This window comes from Pholis gunnellus (assembly GCF_910591455.1).
Source record: "Pholis gunnellus genome assembly, chromosome: 9".
NCBI lineage: Eukaryota > Metazoa > Chordata > Actinopteri > Perciformes > Pholidae > Pholis > Pholis gunnellus.
The window spans coordinates 15,863,483-15,886,011 of record NC_136535.1 but is presented as its reverse complement, the minus strand read 5'-3'; the positions used below and the strand labels follow the sequence as shown (position 1 = coordinate 15,886,011).

Below are 22,529 nucleotides of genomic sequence, written 5' to 3'. Positions count from 1 at the left end.
ATAGCTTTGGCCCAACATTTAGTATTAACACCTCATTATCATCCTCATCATTATGAAACATTGAACACAGATGATAGTTTTATTTGGTTTCCTGAAACATTTACAAGAAATTAAATTAACCCCCGAAGGACACAAATGTCAGCTTGTTGCATTGGACATTTGTGGTGCTGTAAGATTGTCTGTGTATTTGTTATTATTATTATTATTATTAATATAAGGTATTCTCTTTAAATATATAAATAATGTAAAATAAAAATGTTAAACTTTTTGTGGTGACGTGTGCTTGTGAGCAGGGTCAAGAGAGTGACTCGTCAGAGGCCTCAGTCCGTGGTCCGCGCATCAAGCACGTATGTCGCCGTGCAGCTGTGGCTCTTGGCCGCAATCGGGCCGTGTTCCCCGACGACATGCCCACACTTAGTGCCTTGCCCTGGGAGGAGAGAGAGAAGATCCTATCTTCCATGGGGAATGATGGTGAGTCACACTCAACTTACCTCTCGTTTGACTGGCATGTGGATTACAAGGTTCAATGTAAAGCTCTCCGGTTGACTTACGGAACAGAGTTGAGTCTTAAAGAGTTGAGTTGTTTTTTTAAATTCATGACACAACATGTATGTGAATCTGCAGTAATGACGGACTAATCACAAGAGCAGAGACTTTCAGTCATCCATGAATGCACACAAGTACACAGTGAACGGGTGATGCCCCGTTCCTGTTATTCTGACTGCTTTCAGGCCATGTTGGAACATGTGAATTGTTGTGAGGACAGAGGAACTGATGTGACGGGGACATATCAATAGCTCAGTTATATCATACCCATGTTTGGGCATCTGTGTTTTAGACAAAAGTGTTTCTCTCCATTGAAAGCTTTGGACTACTGTTCACGCAGCTTAATTTAGAACTAGCCTCACTTTGAGCTCTCTTATTTGGCAAAGGAAACAGTGTATCCTAGAGGATTGTTAAAAATATTAGACACTTACTACATTTCAGTGTCTTAAACCCAGGTGGGTCAAATGAATCCTGCACGACTGTGTGTCAGTAATAATGATCTGTCTGTGATGCATCTCCTCTTACAGATAAGTCATCAGTAGCAGGCTCCGAGGAGGCGGAGCCTCAGTCCCCTCCCATAAAGCCACGGGAGACACGGCAAAAGGCGGTTCAAGAAGCTCCTCCCAAGAAAGGGCGCCGGTCGCGACGCTGTGGCCAATGCTCAGGCTGCCAAGTTCCAGAAGATTGTGGTGTCTGCACCAACTGTCTCGACAAGCCTAAATTTGGAGGACGAAACATTAAAAAGCAATGCTGCAAGTGAGTCTTAGTGGATGAGCGGTTTGTTGCAATACATTCTCACAATTCTTGAATTGTCTTGAATTACATTTTTATAACAAATTCATTTTTAAGAACTGGTTTTGTCACTGTCTACAGGATGAGGAAGTGTCAGAACTTGCAGTGGATGCCCTCAAAGATGTTTCTTCAGAAGCAAGGCAAATGCAAGAAAGATAAGAAGAAGAACAAGTCGTCCGATAAGAAGGACGGTCTCATTCCGGTAAAAGTAATGGTCTCGGAGTCTGGCCCCAAACCCGCTCCTGCACCACTAAAGGAGGAGCCTCCCCGCAAAAAGAGCGAGACTCCTCCGCTAAAGTTGGGAGAGGAGAAGTCAAGACTGCAGCCGCTGTCGAAGCAATCTTCTCCAGCCCTCGCATCTTCCCCTGCCCCAGTCGAACCCCTACAGGCGCCCGGCGCGGCCCAGTCTCCGGGCCTCACACCAGACACCAAACCGCTCTCAGCCACGAGCAGTGTCACCAGCAAGAAGGGACACAAACCACAGCCGTCGGTACCGACCTCTTCCTCGTCGTCCTCGTCGTCCTCTTCTTCCACTTCATCGTCTGCTTCGTCCTCATCCTCTTCCTCTCCGTCGTCTTCAGCCCAGAATTCCCCCTCCCAGTCCACGCAGTCTCATCAACCGTCGCAACAGCAGCAACGGCCTCTCACCAGTCAGGCACCTTCGAAAAAAGATGCTTCACCCAAGATTTCTCTGTGCGAGCCCAAGAAGAAGCCCCAGCAGCACTCGTCATTACAGCAGAGCTCAACGACAACTACTTCAGATATAGGTAAAAAACTGATCGCACACTTCAAGTTATAATAAATACATACTTTATACTCAACTCTAATTTGAATGTTATGTCCTTTCTCTTTTCCATAGTTGAATCAAAACAGTTGAAGAAGCCAACTTCTCGCTCTATTCCTCCATCTCCTAAACAGAGACCAAAAGACAAGGTGAGAAGTCGTCACTGTGTGAGCTGCAACCGATTGCTTTTAATTTGTACATACAAAACTTTGAATGCACACTGTATGGATCACGTGTCATTTCTGATATTCACCCTCCTCTGTCACTCTCCTCTTGTCTGATTAACGCGAGAAGCCGCTGAGCACCAAACCCCCCAGCAGCAGTACTTTAAACTGGCTAAGCACTCCCTCGACTAGGGGCCAGGCGAAGTCCAGAGCGCCCTGCGACGGAGTGCATCGTATCAGAGTGGATTTCAAGAGGGACCTCGATGTGGAGAAGGTTTGGGAGGCTGGCGGCCTCAGCCTGCTCACCTCTGTGCCTGTCACGCCCCGGGTGCTCTGCTACTTATGTGCAAGCAGTGGAAATGTTGAGGTAAAGAAAAATTGTGATTGTTTTGAAAATGTTGCTTTTCAAGTTGTATTGACAGAGCAATGGTGAAACGTATGTTCTAACTGTCTCTCTCTTTCTGTCTCCAGTTTGTCTTCTGCCAGGTGTGCTGTGAACCGTTCCATCTCTTTTGCCTGGGGGAGTCAGAGCGCCCTCTCCAGGAGCAGTTTGAGAACTGGTGTTGTCGACGATGCAGGTTCTGTCAGGCCTGTGGGCGCCAGCACCAGAAAACTAAAGTAAGCCATTCAGTATGGTTCTGTTCTTCTTAAAGCTGTGCACAACATAGGCTTAGTGTGGAGGGACGGTGTGTTAACGCTGTTGAGTCTTTCATAGAAAGAAGCCCGCTAGTCTTGCCAGCAGACAGCACTTAATCAGCTTCTTGGATTCCCGCCATGAGTTTATTATTTAACTAATGTCCTGTGTCAAATGTGCACAGTGTGAGCCTTGAATGGTTTTCATTTTAGAATGTTTTGATTGTTTTGTCCTGTTGTGACATGTTCATACGTTCTATGGATACGTGGAATAGTGTGAAATCATTGGCATGAATGTGTATTGCGTCACCTGCATTTGGAGGCAAGTGCACCCGCGTGTAGGTTTGACAAGGACAAACAAAATGAGGACCCACAAAACTATTGCACCATAGCGCTACTAGTGGCCCAAAAAAACTCTACAGGGTTCCTTTAATGCACCTTAAACATTCAGCACAGTGTCATTGCCAGACAAATAGAGAGAAAGTCTGATGAAACAGTTGTTCTGGTCCGTGGCTGTTTATTTTCAGTATGTAGGGATGACTGCAAAAGCAGGAGACATACTGTATACTGTATACACACATACTGAATCTAATTTTCTGTGAAAGGAACTGTGTTGTTTGTTGGTCATGAACATTTTTATGTTGCCTCTTTTCATATTTAAATGATCTAATCTCTCTTTTGGTCACTGTAGCAGCAGCTGCTCGAGTGCGATAAGTGCCGTAACAGCTATCACCCGGAGTGCCTGGGTCCCAACCACCCTACTAGACCCACCAAGAAGAAGAGAGTCTGGGTATGAATACCTACACTCTCCGTTTAGACTCCTCTTCACCCTCACCCAACTTTAGTATTATGCTCACACATTTCTGACTTGCCTCTCCTTTTGTTCACACATTTTTCCAGCCTCTCGGTGCTACTTACAATCATCCCGCTCACAGGCAGCGACTATGAAAGCATTTGTACTCCTCACAGCAGCACTTTCACACATCGCCCGTGGCTCTTTTCACAACTGCTTGCCTGTTTCTGCACCTTGTTTATGCGTTCCTTCTTTTCAGGTGTGCACCAAATGTGTGCGTTGTAAGAGTTGTGGAGCCACTAAGCCTGGGAAGTCCTGGGACGCCCAGTGGTCACATGACTTCTCCATGTGTCATGACTGTGCCAAACTCTTTGCTAAAGGTAAGAGACAAGCTCGTGGAATCCGTAGTCAGTACATTTACACCTCTGGTATTGTTTCTGAGATGAAAGGAGAACGATTTCTTAAGAATCTGACCTGTATTTTGAAGACTTCTTCAGCAACAAATAGAGGGTGACGGACATTAAAATCACAACGTTTGATAACACTATACCGGTTACCATCCTCTCTCTCGCTCTCTTAGGAAACTTCTGCCCACTGTGTGACAAGTGCTACGACGACGACGACTACGACAGCAAGATGATGGAGTGTGGCCGTTGCAACCATTGGGTTCATGCCAAGTGTGAGAATCTGACAGGTCAGTAGACTTCCAAAAAAAGCCAGGTAGAAGATCACATTTAAACACAGGTTTACTGTCTCAGCAGAGGGTTGTAGTTAGTATTCAACAGCACTTGTTGCGCTTCGTTTGTCTTGTCAGTTGTCAGTGTCTGTGTAGCTGACTGACAGGCCGTCCTGTGAGTGCTGTCACACTGATGAGATGCTGAAAGACCTTTTTTAACGGGAGCAATAATCACCTGTCATCGTTCGCTGTCCCCACAGATGAAATGTACGAGCTGCTATCAAAGCTGCCAGAGAGCGTTGTCTACACGTGTACCAAATGTACCGAACGCCATCCGGCCGAGTGGAGGACGGCGTTGGAGAGAGAGCTTCAGGGATGCGTTCGCCATGTCCTCACTGCACTGCTCAACTCACGCACATCCTCACACCTGTTACGCTACAAACAGGTTAGATACACTTCTTCTTCTGTGGTGTCAGTACAACATGCTGTGTTTGATTCATTCCTTTACCGCATTCATGTATAGAGAATAGACACTGATGGATACACAGACGTATTCAGTTACAAACAGCTGAAGCAACAGCCACATGAACTTACTGGTGAGATCTTTACTCGGTGTAACCCTCTGGCTTTGTGACAGGCGGTGAAGCCTCCGGAGCTGAACCCAGAGACAGAGGAGAGTCTTCCATCTCGTCGGTCCCCGGAGGGCCCGGATCCTCCGGTCCTCACAGAAGTCCCCATCACACCTCCCACTGACTCCCCTCCAGATCTTGAGTCTGTTGACAAAAAGATGGATCACGGTCGCTACAATTCAGTGGTAAGTACGTCATATTTCAAGCAGTGTCTCTGCTGCTCTGACAAAATACACCTGGTGTAGTTTCAAGAGACCATAGGAGAGGTGTAGTCCTTTATATTTTAGCCAAATTACTTAATGTTTGTGTATATTTACCGTAGATGTATTAGAGGATAGGAGGGATCTATGCAAGCTAACCATAGGTAAACATTTTCTGAACATGAGAGTCTGTTTGCCGAATGATTTGATGCAGGGTCAAAATAGTTAGGGTGGATTCAGATTCCATCACAAGCTCTTGCAAATCAGACTGTATTTAAAAGAAATCATAGTCTGAAAGCCTTTTCATAGTAGATTATAATATTGTACGTGTCCTCGTCTTGCATCCAAGTCAGGCCTCTACTGTATAATGGTTAGTCAGCTACACAGCAGCTATGACCTTTCCACCAGTGTTCATCGGCACTTCACTGTTCTAACAATCACTCTCTGCGTGTCTGTGTGTGTCTGCTCCTCATTTCTCTCCCAGCTGGAGTTCAGCGACGACATCACACGAATCATTCAGACGGCCATCAATAGTGATGGTGGCCAGCCTGAAAGCAGGAAAGCCAACAGCATGGTCAAGTCTTTCTTCATTCGGGTAAGAACCTCAAATCAACTCATATCTGTCCCGTCAGCACCACAGAAAACACAACTAGATTACAGTGCACTTCACAAGCACTCTCCAATTCCACAATGGCACTTTGTCAATTGAACACTTTAGGGTCATGTCAGCTAGTTTATGTTATCAAGTTATATGATGTCGTATTCTCTTCAGACACACAGATTTACACAAACACGCTTGATGATTTAGAAAATTAAGGGGAAAAAAACCAAAACATTTTCTTCGTCCTCTGTTTGTGGGGCCCCTATAGCAGACATACTGTAGGCATCTTGGTAAAGGTATTGCAACATCAAGCTAGGGCCCTTCTGTTGAGCTACAGGATCACTAACCGCGATCTCGCCCCAAATGCAGGTCCGTCCAAGTGCTTCAGTAGGCTGGTGTGCAAACTTCATTGAGTGTTTTTCTCTTTCAGCAAATGGACCGAATCTTCCCGTGGTTCAAAGTGAAAGAGTCCCGGCTCTGGGAAAGGCAAAAAGTCTCTGCCAAGTGAGTGTCTACCTCACCGTAGTGTTACATACCCTTCAGTGTACAGTACCCAACTCTTCTGAGTTTTGCAAGATCATTCATTTTTACCAGTTGGTTCAAGATCACGTTTACATGACGTGATTAAGTTAAGGAGATTTTTGTACTTGCTGTTGCAGTTTGCATAACAATTCTGTTGTAATTCAAAGGCTTTGAAAGTACAGCTATAAAATCAGGCAGTAGTACTGGACAAGAAGTTAAAGTAGAGTTCAAACTGATGTGAACAAAGCCTGAAAGTCAATAGTTGAAAGCTAAGCCCCCAAACAGACGGTTCTCTCAATCTCAACATCACCGTGAAGTGTGTGATGTGCCGTTATTTTCCAAACTTGCAGTGCAAGTTATGTTTGTAATCAGAGACAAGAAAATTCAAATGTAATACTCGTGTAATGTGAACCCGTCCAAAGAGCTTGGTGGAGCTCTGCAGTTTTCAAGAACGGCAGGTCTATAATTATTAAAATGAGGAGTAAGATGTGGTTTCTCTGGGAGAAGCTGTACAGTATCATCATCTGTATATAGGGGGAAACCAGAAAGCAGGGAACTAATTTTAATAAAATGTGTGGCTGACTGTACCACCAACCTCTGGGTAAAATGAGTGGAAATAACAGCCAAAGGGGAAGATCAGGATTTCATATGATTGTCACTTTATCTTTTTGAACGGTTCAGGAAATGTGCATTTCAGTGTGATGTTCAGTTTTGGGAATCCGAACTAAAACACTTTCTCTGCCACAAGTTACGAAAGAGACTCTTTGAGCAACTAAAGGCTTCAGTGACTGAGTGGATCGATTAAGTGGTTTTCTTTCAACTTGCCTTATCTCAGGACAATGACTAAAGGTACCAATTAAGATTTAAAGCCGCAGTAATGAAATTGATTCCACAGTTTCTCTGATTTAACGCGCCCACTGGACAGCTTAGCGGTCAATTTAAGACGGTAACAGATGGCTGTAGGCCCGCACACTCAGAATAACACTGATTGATGTGAATATTAGAATATGTACTGAAAAGATAAAGTGAACATCTATACATGTGCGTGCTGTCTTTATTAACTAGAGAATACAGGATCGATGAAAGCAGCTCCTCAAACGTATTCATGGAGGACAGCAGCACTATTTATTAGTGCACATACATTTACATTAATGATTAATAATGAAATGATCATATTGAATAATTTATGCTTTTAACAGGGATGACAGGCATGTTATTTGACATTATTAAAAGCAATAACTTAAAGCCCATAGCCCCTGTTTTTGTTCTAATGTGAACCTTTCACTTTGTAATTGAATGTTATGGTTTTACTGCTCTGCATATTGAACTCCTTTCCCACTCACTCATTAACTCTTTTCGTCACTCGCTCACTTATATCCAGATATCAGCTTTCCCAGTCCATTCACTCTGCCTGTCCCCCAGGCATTGTGGGAGGCAAACCATGGCGGTGTCACATTTCACTCGACGGCTCTTTGATACACATTTGTGGTCGAATTGTGGTTAACTTGGTCTGTTGCGTTATGTGTCAGTGCTCCAGCCCAGGAAGCCAATGATCCATCCAGTGGATCCTGTGGCCAGCACTGGAGGGAGGCCTGTTTTTAGTCTCTGGCTTTGTTGTCTTATTAAGTATAAGACTTCCCATCACACAAATTGCCCAGCCTTGTTTGACTTGGCAAAGCTTAGATTGGCAAAGCTCCCTGTGATTATTCATTACTGCTCACTTACAACATGTTATGTCTTCTTGGGAAATAATCCTGAGATGCTCACTCTCACAGTTTTAAATTTGACCCAATCATTGTTAGGACATCATTTAATAGCGCCTGTCTCCGTGTGCCATTGTTTCCCAGCAGTGGGCTTCTCCCGAATGCTGTGCTGCCTCCGTCCCTGGACCACAACTACGCCCAGTGGCAGGAGAGACAGGAGCTTTCCCGCGCTGAGCTCCCCCACCTCATGAAAAAGATCATCCCAGCTCCTCGGCCCAAAACCCCCGGTGAACCAGATTCCCCAGCCTCCCTTTCGCCTCCTCTCCCTCTATCTCTACCCCCACCACCCCCACTCCTTCCTGGTAAGCCAATCTGCAAGTATATGCACAAAAACGTACATGCACACAGGTTTTGCACACATCACTTACCGGTTTTCTCATAAATTGTTCTCTTCAGATCGTGACGACAGCCCAGAGCTCCCTCCTCCGCCCGGCATTAGCGATAACAGGCAATGTGTTCTGTGTCTGAAGTATGGCGACGAGAACACCAATGTGAGTCAGGGAACTGCTCGGACTCTCTTCAACACACAGACGAATGACTTTGTGTCACTTGTAACACGGCTGTTTGTTTCAGGATGGTGGCAGGCTGTTGTACATCGGCCAGAACGAGTGGACCCATGTGAACTGCGCCCTGTGGTCCGCCGAGGTGTTCGAAGACGACGACGGCTCTCTGAAGAACGTTCACATGGCTGTTCTCAGGGGAAAACAGCTGGTAAGATACCCGTGTCCATCACAGGGTCCCCACTCTCTTTTCAGTGTTTATTTATAGACAGATTTACATTTACAACCCGTTGTAACCCGTTACTTTTTATTCAGCGCTGTGAGAAGTGTCAAAAGCCAGGGGCCACAGTTGGCTGCTGCCTCACCTCTTGCACCAGCAACTACCACTTCATGTGCGCACGCCAGTGCCACTGTGTCTTCCTGGAGGACAAGAAAGTCTATTGTCCAAAGCACAGGGACCTCATCAAGGGAGAAGTAAGAACATTTATTACTATTTAATCAAAAGCACTTTATGGTAGCCACCTTAAAAGTACGTTCTATGTCTCTTGTATAGATGAACCATGCCAGACCAGGAACTGCGACGTGATGATCTGACTTTTATCTTTAACTTTCCTGTGGTTGTGTATTTTTTCTGCAGGTGGTGTCTGGGTTTGAGGTGACCCGCAGGATCCTGGTGGACCTGGAGGGCATTCGTCTCAGGAGGAAGTGGCTGGCAGGACTGGAGCCTGAAAATGTCCACATGATGATAGGTAGGTCGATCGCTGGCAAATGTGGGTTGACAAACAACCTTTTTCTCCCAGTGTGTCTTTAATGCTGATTTAAACGCTGTCATTGCAGGCTCCATGACCATTGATTGTTTGGGGATACTGACTGAACTCTCAGACTGCAAGCGCAAACTCTTCCCTGTAGGATACCAGTGAGTAAAAGACAAAAAGAAATGTTTTCACCTTTTCATTCATCTGAAAGTCCTCTCTAAGACCAATTATTCTCTCTTCCATGAAAGTACATCTGCTTGAGGAAATTGAAAATTGCAAACTGAATAAATTCTCTTCTCCCCAGGTGTTCAAGGGTGTACTGGAGTACCTCGGATGCTCGAAAGCGCTGTGTGTACACCTGTAGGATCCTAGTTTGTCACCCTCCTGTGGTAGAGTCTGACCTGAAAAACATGATGGCTCCTGAGGAGAATCGCACGATAACACACAGCCCACCTCCCATAACAGGTAAACTACAGACGATAGTGACTTTATATAGTTCAGGTTTCAATGTTCAGTGTGAACCAAATTAGTGGCGATAATGGATCGCACTCAAAATGTGTTTTTCTTATGTTTATTTGTTCATTTACCAAGGGCCTTGCATATTAATCAACATTTCAGTTTCCACCTAGATATAAATGAGTTATCTAGAGAGCAAATTTCCGTCTGTAGTCCCCGGACTTAAGCATTTTCTAAAAACCTTTTAACTGGGAAAGTCATGTCAAACTAAATATTAATCAGAGCAGAGTACATCTACATACTACTACAACAGGTCAGGAGGGGAACTGAATCTCAACTGTGTTTTGTGTCAATTTCGCCTTCTCGCTTAACTAGATTTTCCAGATCCGTTTGAATCCCCAAGGCGCTCTGACACCCTTTCCCCAGCCAACACACCCAAGCTCAGGGTTTACACCAGGAACCGACACCCCAGCTACCCCCCTTGTCAGCGCTCACTAGGCCCCAGGCCCATGCCTTCTCCAGGTATAACTTTGCATTCCTCTTTTTGAATGACAGATCATTTTGATATTTATTTCTAGACATTATTTAAAATTGTCAGCAGTCCTGGCTTTTCACAGACGAGTCTCCCATTTCAATTTCCATTTCTTTTGTTTTGTAGGAGGTACCTCTCAGCCCCAAAGCCATGAGATTGTGACGGTAGGAGACTCCCTGGTGAACCCCAGCATGCGAAATATTGACTCGCGTCGCCACAGCTCCCCTTCTCTCTCTCCTCCTCCCCACCAGCTGAACAGACAGAGAGTGGTGACCTCCCCACCTCAGGTTGTGTCCCGACCCCTTACCTCACCCCCTCCCCTCATCCCCTCCCCTGCCAGAGACCCCGAAAAGTCCAAACACCTCAGCAAAGAATCAGCAAAGGGTCCAGTCCAGAGAGAGGATGAAAAGGGTAGACTGTTCTCCACAGACAGAAATAGACATCAACCAAACAAAGACCAAGGGTTGAGAGATGCAGACAAGGGGAGGGCGTCAAGTCAGGACCAAGCTTCTAAGGACTCTGACAAGAATAGATCATCCAGAGAACTTGGGCAAAAAGACTCTGACAAGGGCGAAATATCAGCCAAAGAGCCAGAAAAGAGGAGACCGTTGAGTAAAGACTTGGGTGTGAAAGAATCTGAGAGGAGACGGCCGCCCAGTAGAGATTCAGAAAAGGGGAGACAAGTAAACAGAGACTCTGAGAAGGGGAGACAGACGAGCAGAGATTCAAGCAATAGCGTAACCGATAGAAGCAAATCATCCTCTAGAAATCTCAACTATAAGGACATCGAAAAAGCTCGGTCTCTAAGTAGAGATGCAGGGCTAAGGGACACTGAGAAGCAGAGACAACACAGGGAAACTGGAAAAGACTCAGGCCCAGGTAAGGACAGACCGTCTAGCAGAGACTCAGACAAGGGTAGACCTCCGTCTAGAGATTCCAGTTATAGAAGCACAGAGAAAAACAAAGACTCTGGCTCAGGGAAAGATAATAACCCTGGCAGTCAGTACAAACAGACCGGAGGTGAGAGTAAGAGCCCCAGACTGGCACCTGCAGGCTCAGGCCAGTCCTCCCCTCCTGCGGGCAACGCTGTTCTCACTGGTCAGCAGCGAGGCGGCAGCACCAAGCAGACCGACAAGCAAGGGAAACACGGAGGCAAAGACCAGGATGCTTCTGCAAGTGTGTTGCCTCGTCACCGCGCCACCCCAACCTCTAACATCACCCAGTCTAAGGACAAGCCCAGCTCAGGGAAGGAGAGTAGTAGTAGTGGTGGCACTGGGAATGTAATGCCAGCTTCACTCCATAAGGACTCTGTTGTTGGAAAATCTGGCTCCCCACAGTCTTCATTTCAGAAATCCACTTCACGGAAATCAAATGATTACTCATCAGGTCCGGCCACAGCAGCAGCAGCTATGAAGCCCGTGTGGCCATCGAGGACACCAGCAGAAGATGACGTTGTCAAGCGAGGCTCCATGCACCCGGCCTCCACAGCTGCAGCCTCGGCTGCCAAAGAGAAACATCCCAAAATGAAGACGGCAGGCAGCAGAGAGTTGTCCAAAGACCGGGAAAGAGAGAAGACTCTCCAAAACAGCAACAGCAGCAACAAAATCCCCCCTCTCAACAACAATACTAAAGCTACTGGCAGCGCCAATGCACATGCTACAAACCCCAGCTCTCACAACAGCACAAATAGCAAAGCTCAAGTGCTTGGTAACAGCACCAAAGCCCACGGGAAGGCTCAGGGGGAAAAGCTTGAGAACCAGGGAGGGGACAGGTCAGTCTCAAAGAGCAGAGAAAATTACTCCTGTCCTGAGAGGAAGAACAGCTCCGGCCTGGACAACTTACAGCAGCTGCAACCGGCTGGTTTAGCTCCAGAGAAAGGAGCCAAGATCGCTTCCCAGTCTCACACCAAAACAACAACAACCAACCAGCTGCCATTGTCCACGAGAGAGAAAAAGAGACCAGTCAAACCCCCTGCTGTAACTCCACTAAAGACTGATATCAAGACCGACCCTAATGGGACCAGCACTGTTGGTGGCATTTCTTCCTCCTGTCCCACGACTACTACCTCCACTGTCTCACCTGCCGGCCAGGGGACCCGTCGCTCTGCCCGCTCCGCTCTCTTCTCCTCGCCCTCTGCCAGCAGCAGTGACAGTTCCGAATCGGACACTCGGACTCAGATGGAGGAGGAGGATTTGCGCAAGGAGCACGCACTCAGCGAGCTACGAGACCACCACAGCCTCCTCACTCAAGGCACAGAGGACGAGGGCGATGGCCCAGAAGACGACCACGACCGAGGCATGGATGATAAACATCACGAGGACGACAGTGACGGGTCGGGGTCGGCGAAGCGGCGCTACCCTCGACGCAGCGCCCGCGCGCGCTCAAACATGTTTTTCGGCCTCACGCCTTTCTACGGGGTCCGCTCGTACGGCGAAGAAGACCTTCCTTTCTACGGCAGCGGGGATGGAGCCGGCGCCGTGGTGAAGAGGAGGACCGGTGGTCGCAAGAAGTCCGCTGAGGGGCAGGTGGATGGAGCAGATGATATGAGCACCTCGTCTTCGTCAGGTGACAGTGGAGAGGACGAAGACAGCGCAATGAAACAGAGGGGTAAAGACCCCTACTACTACAACTTCACTCGGACAATAATAAACCCTGGTGAGGCCCTACCATCTATAGAAGGGATAGACCGGTGTCTGGGACGGGGATCCCAGCTTCAGCGCTTTCTAAAAGACGAGGAGCAGCAACAACAGAGGGCACAAGGAAAGGCGGAAGAGGACATGCTGAGTGCTCTGTAAGTACACACAATTATTCTCGATAAAATGATTGTCTAGGAGTTATTTGTGTTTATTTTCTTTTGTCCCTAATAATCCGGCATATTGTCTTTGCTGTGTTTTGACAGGACCTTAGGCAAGCAACGTATTGGCCAGCTCGACGGTGTCGATGATGGGTCAGAGAGCGATACCAGCGTCTGCACCACCAGCACCACCGCCACCACTACGGCCACCTCTTCTTCCACGCCACATAAAAGTGCTCCTAAGAGAAGGGGCAGAGAAAGACACACCGAGAAGCCCGACGCCCATGACTCGAGCAAGGAGGCTGACAACAGCGGTGGAGCTGTGAGCGGCAACACGCGGGAAGGCAGAAAGAACCAGAAAGAAAACTGTCTTCCTCTCGGAGGCGGGGTCAAGTCCCAGCCGCAGAGTCAGGGTCAGGATCCGCTCGAGGCCCAGCTCTCCCTCAGCACAGACCTGCTTAAATCAGACTCCGACAACAACAACAGTGATGACTGTGGCAACATTCTGCCATCGGATATCATGGAGTTTGTCCTCAACACACCTTCCATGTCAATGCAGGCTCTGGGTCAGCAGTCTGAGCCGTCCTCCTCAGAGCTGCTCCTGGATGAGGGCTATGGCGGAGTGGATGTCAACCGGCCCAAAGACATCCTGTTTGATGACTTTTCCCAGCAGCTGCCCAGTGCTGAGAGTGGAGCTGTGGTGGAGAGTAGTGTGAATAGCTCCATATCTGTAGAGGAGCCATATCTTCCTTTGGAGCTGCCTTCTGATCTCTCTGTGCTGACCACACGCAGCCCCTCTGTCAACGCCAGTCAGAACCACACTGCCGGGAGTCTTATCTCAGATACCTCAGACCGCACCATGCTGGGCTTGACTTCTGACCCAGAGACGATCCGTGGAGAAAAGAGCGGGGACAAGAAACGAGCAGGGCCAGGCGTGTCCCCGTCGGAGAGTCAGCATGAGACTACAACTTTGGGAAACAGGGACACGCAGGTCACAGAGGGTCACATGACTCCCGAGCAGTTTATTCCCAGCCCTGCCATTGGCCAGGTGGTTGAACCTCCAGGTAACCAGGATGTTCCCAGGAGTTCTGGTACCCCTGGTTTGCCAAGTTCACCCTCCCTGCCTCTTCAGGGTCAGAAGTACATCCCGGCATCAGCTGCAGCTGCAGGCAGCCCAAGTACAGTTCCTGGCCCAGGGCCATCCCAGACTCAGGTTTCCAGCCCAGCAGTCCTCAAACCAGGCCCCGACAAGCTCATTGTGGTCAATCAGCAGTTCCAGCCTCTCTATGTTCTCCAGACCGTCCCTAATGGTGTCGCACAAAAAATGAGTGCCGCAGGAGTGTTGGACGGTAGCTCTTCAGCTGTGCTGAGCTCTATGACACTTACCACAGGGCTGAATACTGCTTTATCCACAGCCCAGTCAATCTTTCCTGCTGGTGGCAAAGTCCTGGGCACCATGGCTCACCCCTCCCAGATTCACACCTTCACAGGAGCCACACAGACGGGCTTCCAGACGGGAATCCCCAGCACCACCTCAGGGCTTCTCATCGGGTTGCCCCACGACCAGTCCCAGATCCTGGTCTCGGAGGCTGGTCGGGCGCACGAGCTGGGTCCCGGTGTTGCCATAATGTCCAGTCCTTCGTCCCAGACTGTACTCGCGTCTGCTCACGGCAAGAAGAGGCCCATCTCTCGTCTTCAACCAAGAAAAAGCAAAAAGTTGGCCCGCTCCCGTAGCCAGCCTACTCTGGCCCCGTCTGAAGTGGGCCCTCCCAACATGACGCTCATCAACCTGTCTTCCCCTCAGATTACTGCCAGCATCTCTGGCCACCCTGGTGGCCTGGTTGAGTTAAGCACCCGCTCCACTTCTCAGCGCAAGGTCCCCAATATTATCAAGAGACCAACATCGGGTGGGGTTATGTACTTGGACCCCACTACTCTCCTTCAGCAGAGGATTCCCGGCACTGCCCAGTCTGGTATCCTGGGCCATGATTCCTCCACTCACCTTATTCCTTGCACAGTCTCTGGCCTCAACACCAGTCAGTCAGTGCTAAATGTTGTGTCTGTGCCCTCTAGTGGTGCGACTGGCCTTCTTGCACCAGGAACGGTCTCCCTCTCCGGCTCTACGGAGATCACAGGGCCAATTAGCAGCCTCCTGTTCAAAGCCGGTCCACATGGCTTGGGCCTTCAATCAGCAGGGGGTCCACTGATATCACACATCAGCTCCTCTGTGCAGACATGTATTGCCAGCAGCATCTGCGTCCTGCCCTCCCAACAGACTTTCAGCATGGCTGTGAACCGGCAAGGAGAGACAGAAGTTAGTAACATCCATTTACAGCATATTAGCAGAGCCCATACTATGGACTCCAGTCCAAACACCACCGTTACTTTAGCCACCTCGCTAAGCCCCGCCAACAGGCGTGTTGTTGGAGTGTTCACCCAAACACAAACCTCTGCACACTCCCAGAGCAGCAGAACAACTCCCATCTCCAGATCATCAGAACAAAGGCCGCCTAACTCCACCACTTTACGAGAAAAAGGCAAACCGAAATCAAAGAGGAGCAGGCAGAGTCCAGACATAACCAGTGTGAAAAAGCTCAAGGCCTCTCAGACAGAGGAGCATCAAAGCAACCCTGCAGGACGACATCACTCGAAGCCAAGGTGAGACGGTTGTTCTTCTGCCGGCTTGAGATCTATTGTGTTTTTGCTTTATTCCTATTTACATGAATAAATGGGAAATGATGAGATATATCATACGAGGTCCGTATGATCATGAAAAATACCTGGAAAAGTCATGTATTTAGAAAATAGCAATATCTAGGTCTGGAGAAATTTTGGAAAAGTACAAGAAGCCAGGAAGTTTTGGAAAAGTCGTCTTCATTTCAAGCCCTGACTACGCATTATTTTTGAAGGCACCAGCTGGCCTTTTCAGGTCATATTCCCCGACAGCCATTGCTTGTCACTCATTTTAGTTAAGATATATTTTGGTAAATTTTGACTTGGATTTTCATCCAAAATGAAAAAAATCCATCATCTTATTTTTTCATGTATGCACAGGAAATGTATTAGATTTTGCTTTAAAGTCATTGAAATTTATTCGTGAAAACTCTGATTTATAATTAATTGTGAGTACAAGAACAGGATTGTGTGTATGCTGTATTCTTTAGATGCTTCTTTAAAGCAAACAGATTGTTTCTACAACATTATGTTTTCAGTCACTGCAGTTTCGTACGTGAAATATCTCATTTCGAATGAATCTATATTGCACGATTGGTCCCTAAAGTACTTTTGCATAAAATGTATTCCATATACATTATATAATATACATTTTAAACCTCTCTTATCCTCTTTGCAAACAGTTCCAAAGAGCTGAGCTCCCCCGAACCCATGGACACGGGCAAGCCTGCAGACAAGGCGACCAGCAAGAGGTATGGGGTCATCCAGGCTAGGAGCCCATTTTCATACTTAATATATTAAAGAGTTCTAATGCCTGTAATCATTTTCCAGTGTGCTTGGTAAAAAGAAGACATCTGAAAGTCCTGTGTTACCGGGGAAAGTAGTGGGCAAAGACAAACCATCTGCAGCCGGCGGAGCAGGGTCTCTTCCTGTGGCTTCACCGCCCGACCAAGACGGCAACAGCAGGGACACCGGCCTGGATAGCAAACCCAAGAAGGGCATCATCTTTGAAATCTGCAGTGAGGACGGCTTCCACATCCGCTGTGAGAGCATCGAAGGTGAGGGGAAAGCGACTTTGTTTCTGTGCTAATATGCCTTCGGCAAAAAGTCATATAACGTGTGCTTTTAAAGTATATAAAGCTATATTGAGTGGCTTGTTGCCCATACATATAGAGCACAGGGCTGTTTGCTGTCACAGAGAAACAATGTCCTCGTTTAGAAAACATTTTAATACAAATCATTACTGTAGATACAAAATGCACCTGACTTCCTGTCTGCACTCGATGTTCTTTATCAGATCTAAAGAAACACTGTAATTACAACATAAAAGGTTACATTTCACATATATACTTCACATGTATTCATATAAAGGTGATAAAATAAAATAAGATCTGTTACAGTGTGCATGAAATACTGAGCTGTCGTGTCCTAACTTTACAGAGGCTTGGAAATCCCTGACTGATAAGGTGCAGGAAGCTCGCTCCAACGCACGACTCAAAGAGCTCTCTTTTGAAGGTGAGGCATCACTCTGACGACGCCGCAAAACAAAGAAGAATAGAAGCGTCGCTGTGTGTATGCAAACGATTCATTGTCTTCCTTTGTTCCTCCGCAGGTGTGAATGGATTGAGGATGCTGGGAGTCGTCCACGAGGCAGTGGTCTTCCTGCTCGAGCAGCTTTACGGCTCCAGACACTGTCGGAGCTACCGCTTCCGCTTCCATAAACCAGAGGAAACCGATGAACCTCCCATCAACCCCCACGGGTCGGCTCGTGCAGAGATCCACCACAGGTCAGGAAGGAACCCACACGTGTCTATAAGACGTGTATAGACAGATCGGGTTAATGACTCATTGCACGATTGGAAAACAAAGAACCTTCTTTCTGACTTTAAAAAAATGGTTTTAATCAAACTTTTTTGGCTCTTGTGCGTTTGTGTTTCTGACTGCTGCCTATTACATCTGTTTGCCTTCCAGGAGGTCTGTATTTGACATGTTCAATTTCCTGGCTTCAAAACACCGCCAGCCTCCCGAGTACAGGCCGCAAGAAGACGATGACGACGAAGGGCAGCTCAGGACTGCCAGGTCAGTTACTGCGCCCACAAGATGTGTTATTTATTCACAGCCATTACAATCTGCTATTGTGCTGCTGCAACACATGAACTCCCCCTCTGAGGATCTTGTCTTACATTATTATTATCTGAAATTGAGAGTTTAACAGTTATAAAATATAATTTTGACACTTCTCTTTGTTGCAGGCGTGCTTCCATAGAGCTACCACTGGCTGTGAGATTCAAACAGCTCAAGGCCACCTCTAAGGAAACCGTTGGAGTCTACAGGTTAGATCCAAATGGCTTAAACATCATCATTTGTAAATCATTTACAATTAGGTGGATGAAAAGTGGCACAAGACGTAGATGATGATGTTCAATAGCTGGGTTTAAACAAACAACTTCCTGGTAATTACTTTTCAAGGAACTAGAAGGTTCCTCCAGACCATTTTCTGTATTTCCAAGAACCAGAAAAACCGACGAGGGCTGCTGGTGGTCACAAGGACAAACACACTGCAGCCTGCAGTTCAGTGTGGCCACATGTTTCATCAAAAAATCATGTAGGGGGGGAAACAGCCTTGGTTTTATCTCACTGCGACAACACTCAGTATTTACTGCTGCTTGTTGGATGTAATGAATGAAATGCATGGGGTGAAAATGAAATTAAGACCATCTGTCTCCTCAGTAGATCATCTGTTGAGTGTTTGATGGTCATTTATTTGTGCTTTAGAACGTAACCAGCATGAAACAATCAGACTTTTTCTTACATTCTGTCACTCGCAGCACTGCTACATGATGCCTCTCTCTTTTTTAAACAAATCGGGAAGCCAAAATTAAAGCCTAACTTTACTTTTAATGTCATCAAACAAAGAGAAAGGCTCTTCTTGTCTCCTAAAATGGTCCTAAATCGATAGAAGAGTACTTCCTTGTTCTCCTTGTGGTCTCTGCGGTTGAAACGCAGTGAGTTCCCTAAAAGGTTCCTAGAATCTGGGGAAAGTCCTGTGGTCAAAAAGGAGATTTTAGACATTTCCTGTTGGATTTCACTGTCACATGTACCTTTGTCATTTATAATACTGAGATCAGTTGTGGTTGTCCATGATCTTGATGAACTTGAAGGTATAAAAAAGGCAGGTGGCCTAAACAAAATCAACGTCTCCATATGCAGGCGAAAGCCATTAGTGGGATTCGATTCCAAACCCTGTATCCCTCTGCAGGTCTCCCATTCATGGCCGAGGTCTGTTCTGCAAGAAAACCATTGATGCAGCGGAGATGGTCATTGAATACTCTGGAAACGTCATTCGGTCCGTGCTCACTGACAAACGGGAGAAATATTACGACGGAAAGGTGAGCTCTAGGGAATGAACTTTGAGTTAAAAAAATCTACTAGTTTGATGAACTTTAATATAATAATATAACATGCATGAAACCTCTGTCTTTGCTTTTCTCACAGGGGATTGGCTGTTACATGTTCCGCATCGATGACTACGAGGTGGTAGACGCCACGGTGCACGGCAACGCCGCCCGCTTCATCAACCACTCCTGTGAGCCCAACTGCTACTCTCGGGTCATCACTGTGGACGGCCTGAAGCACATCGTCATCCTTGCCTCTCGGCGCATTTACTGCGGGGAGGAGCTGACCTACGACTACAAGTTCCCCATTGAGGATGCCAGCAACAAGCTGCCCTGCAACTGCGGTGCGAAGAAGTGTCGCAAGTTCCTCAACTGATATCTGAACAATTGAAAAGGGGACTGACTGGTAGGGTGTTGAGCAGCAGTGCCACGGCGTTCTGAGGTCCTCCCTTACTGGGGGTTTTGCCGTGGCACCGGCTGTATGTCCGGTTTCCTGGGTCCGGTCCACGTAGGACCGCCGCTGCCAACAGGGCGCCGGCTCTGTCGGCGTTTCTGCTGCTAGAACCACAGCAGAGGCAGCGGCCGTGGGTCGCACTGTACATACAGGAAGGGCCATTTTTTGGAGGAGGAGCCACTCGTAGAAATTCAAACATATTGTGCCTCCTTTTGTCTCCTTTACATTTGGCACGGGAAGTTTCGCCCTCAGAGGTGAGTTATGAAACGGTTTGAGCCTTCACAGCATTGCAATATAACAATAACTTTAATTTACATTTGGATGATAAAGTTACCCCTTCATCATTTTTACATTGGCCCATCCTCTCTGGTCCACTAATGCTGAGATGTGAACATAGAAGAAAAAGAAAACTCGGTTCCATTTTACACCAAAGTGCAATTTGTTGAAGGGACTTGGAACAGTAATTTTATTAGAAAGAAAAATTAGAAACTTGTTAGTATTTCTGTTTGTTTTTGTTGTTTATTTTTATAAACCTCAGTGTCGGCTATAAGTGATGCACATCTCCCTGTCTGAATGTGCCCTGATGCCTCCAGAGCCGTGGTGATTTACTGAACCGTTCCCCCTTGTGTGTGTGTGCGTGTGTGTGTGTGCGTGTGCGTGTGCGTGCGTGCGTGTGTGTGTGTGTGTGTACATTCAACACTGTAAATAGGAGCTGCTTGTGAATAAGCAGCCTGAGAAGAGCTGTACCGGTGGAAACACTAGGGGGAGCAGTGGCCACAGAAAGGAAGAGAGAGAAAAAGAGACACGGGTAGAAATGTAGATTTGTTTAAAAAAAAAAAAAGAAGCAAAAAGGTTATTTTTGTCCATTCGTGTAAAGGGTGATATCTGAGGTCGATAGCATCCGTTGTACTTAAAATTGAAGTCTGACAGCTTGGTAGCTATGTAGACATGTTAGTGATGGGATTCAAGCCTCTGGCCTGACAGAGCGAGGCAGCTAGAGATTCTGGTGGACTGACAGCCAAGGGCCTGGAGAACCCTACTGATGTGCTTTAGTAGACATACTTATAATTGATTTTTTTTTTTCGGAGCTGTGATCCAGATTACAGCCGTGGATCTGAAACATACAGACCACGCGCATGCTGTTGTTATCAAAAAATTGTTTTTGGTAATTCAATAAGCTCGGACTTTTGAATCACGTTCCAAAATTACAGCAGCAGAGAGAACCAAACATCACGCCCTTGAATTGAATTTTCACACAGCTTGTTGTCTCCTTGGCCTGTTGTGATAACCGTTACTTTGGAAAATGTTTTTTTATTTGTATTAAGTCTTTTTTTTTTTTAGTCTTGTCTTGTCATCTTTTTTATTATGGACAGGGAAATATCATGCTTGCTTTTAAAAAAAACAAATGTAAATAATGTATATTTTTCTACAAAAAGACTTACAAAGCACTCACTAGTGAATAGCACTTAATGATGGTATTTATATTTTTAAAAAATTGTATTTATTTTATTGCCATTTTTGTAGGAAATAGAGGTTTACAAACACTAATGCTTGGTCTCTATGTTTTGTATTCCGCTGCCTTTTCAAAGTTGTTTTTTTTTGTTTTTAATTTTAATTTGTTTTTTCTTTGTAGCCTGAATGTTTTCGTTGATTCCAAAGACTGACACTGGTCTGTGGCTTGGTCCGTTGAGTTCAGTCCACCAGTTGCTCTTTTATCTATCCCGGGCCGTTTGGTCGGAGCTGATGTTATTTTTTATTGTTCCAGTTCTAGCTGGCAGAGTACGGCAGTCGTGAACTATTAATTATGCACTTGAGAGAGTTAAGATTGTTGATCCCGAGCAGATTATCTCCTCTCTCCAGCCTTATTGTCCCCACACCACATCACACCGAGAATCAAGCCCACACACAGGCTGCTGCTACCAGGCAGTCCTTTCCCCTCTTCGTCACTAATCAACCGTGGGTCGACAGGCTCCAGCAGACAGTGTTGTCCCTCTGCAGGCTAAAAACAAAGAGGTGCCTTTACTTTAACGCCATCCGCAGCATTCATCGTACCCCTGTCGAGCCAATCCGTTTATTAAAGAAGCCACTTGATCCCGGTGATCCCATTCAGAAATCACTTTCTATTCTCTCGTTCACTGTCGTCGTGGTTTTTGCCTTAGTTGTAAATGCCTCTTCTCTCTCACGAGCCTTCATGTCGTGGTCGGAACAATCGATTTAGAAGGTTTAGAATGACTTGTTTCACTCTTTTGTCCCTTTTTAAAAAAAATAAATTAATTTATTGTTGTCCACCGTTCATGCCGACTTCGTTATCACCCGAAGGCCGTTTAGCAGTCGCTCCCGCACTGCTTCTTGTTGTGAACGGAAAGAAAAAAACATGACCCACACATGATTTGCACTTTAGCTGTGACACAGGCACTGAATAGACATAGGAAAACTCTTTCTACAGACAGACAGTACAGCTCCAATGCTGAAACCACAAGCACAGATGGTCACTGAGAATACCTTTGAGTTTGTGCATCAGGCCCCCGATATATAAAAACTGAGTTTGGTCACCTTTGGTTGGTCTTGATGACTCCTGAAAGAGACGTTAGCCAAGTGCACTTGACTCGTTTTTTTTTGTTTTTTTCCTGCAACAAAGTGAAGGCAGGGACCACGCCAGCAGCCCTCTCCTTCCTGAAGGTGCAGTGTGTACAAACCTCGGCTGTGCTTTTCCACTTAGGGCTCGAGATCAGGCGCCCCCTCCCCCCCGACCCTAAACCGGTGGGCCGGCCCCTTCGCGGTTGTACGGCTGCACCGACGTCGGGCTCGCTGAGTTCAGCTGCTAAGGTCAACGATGAATGTATATTCCTTCACGTCACCGGATAATG

The 22,529-nt window shown here is 46.7% G+C and overlaps 1 protein-coding gene across 1 annotated transcript in view; it reads left to right on the top strand.

The window, feature by feature from the left end:
- The window catches only part of kmt2a (lysine (K)-specific methyltransferase 2A), a gene marked incomplete at its 5' end in the record, with an annotated part of 33,372 nt that extends 12,789 nt beyond the window's left edge, over nucleotides 1-20,583 (top strand). Inside the window, 31 exon segments of the mRNA XM_079165740.1 lie at nucleotides 294-471; nucleotides 1,074-1,302; nucleotides 1,420-2,105; nucleotides 2,198-2,271; nucleotides 2,417-2,653; nucleotides 2,758-2,904; nucleotides 3,611-3,709; nucleotides 3,972-4,092; nucleotides 4,293-4,406; nucleotides 4,649-4,833; nucleotides 5,026-5,202; nucleotides 5,702-5,812; nucleotides 6,249-6,322; nucleotides 8,191-8,405; nucleotides 8,500-8,594; nucleotides 8,677-8,814; nucleotides 8,919-9,077; nucleotides 9,241-9,352; nucleotides 9,441-9,519; nucleotides 9,663-9,823; nucleotides 10,190-10,336; nucleotides 10,473-13,137; nucleotides 13,246-15,798; nucleotides 16,497-16,565; nucleotides 16,645-16,871; nucleotides 17,254-17,328; nucleotides 17,426-17,600; nucleotides 17,785-17,892; nucleotides 18,066-18,146; nucleotides 19,073-19,202; nucleotides 19,309-20,583. Coding sequence (XP_079021866.1) covers nucleotides 294-471; nucleotides 1,074-1,302; nucleotides 1,420-2,105; nucleotides 2,198-2,271; nucleotides 2,417-2,653; nucleotides 2,758-2,904; nucleotides 3,611-3,709; nucleotides 3,972-4,092; nucleotides 4,293-4,406; nucleotides 4,649-4,833; nucleotides 5,026-5,202; nucleotides 5,702-5,812; nucleotides 6,249-6,322; nucleotides 8,191-8,405; nucleotides 8,500-8,594; nucleotides 8,677-8,814; nucleotides 8,919-9,077; nucleotides 9,241-9,352; nucleotides 9,441-9,519; nucleotides 9,663-9,823; nucleotides 10,190-10,336; nucleotides 10,473-13,137; nucleotides 13,246-15,798; nucleotides 16,497-16,565; nucleotides 16,645-16,871; nucleotides 17,254-17,328; nucleotides 17,426-17,600; nucleotides 17,785-17,892; nucleotides 18,066-18,146; nucleotides 19,073-19,202; nucleotides 19,309-19,584 — 9,897 coding nt within the window. The 3' untranslated portion in view covers nucleotides 19,585-20,583.
- Nucleotides 20,584-22,529: the final 1,946 nt, after the last annotated feature.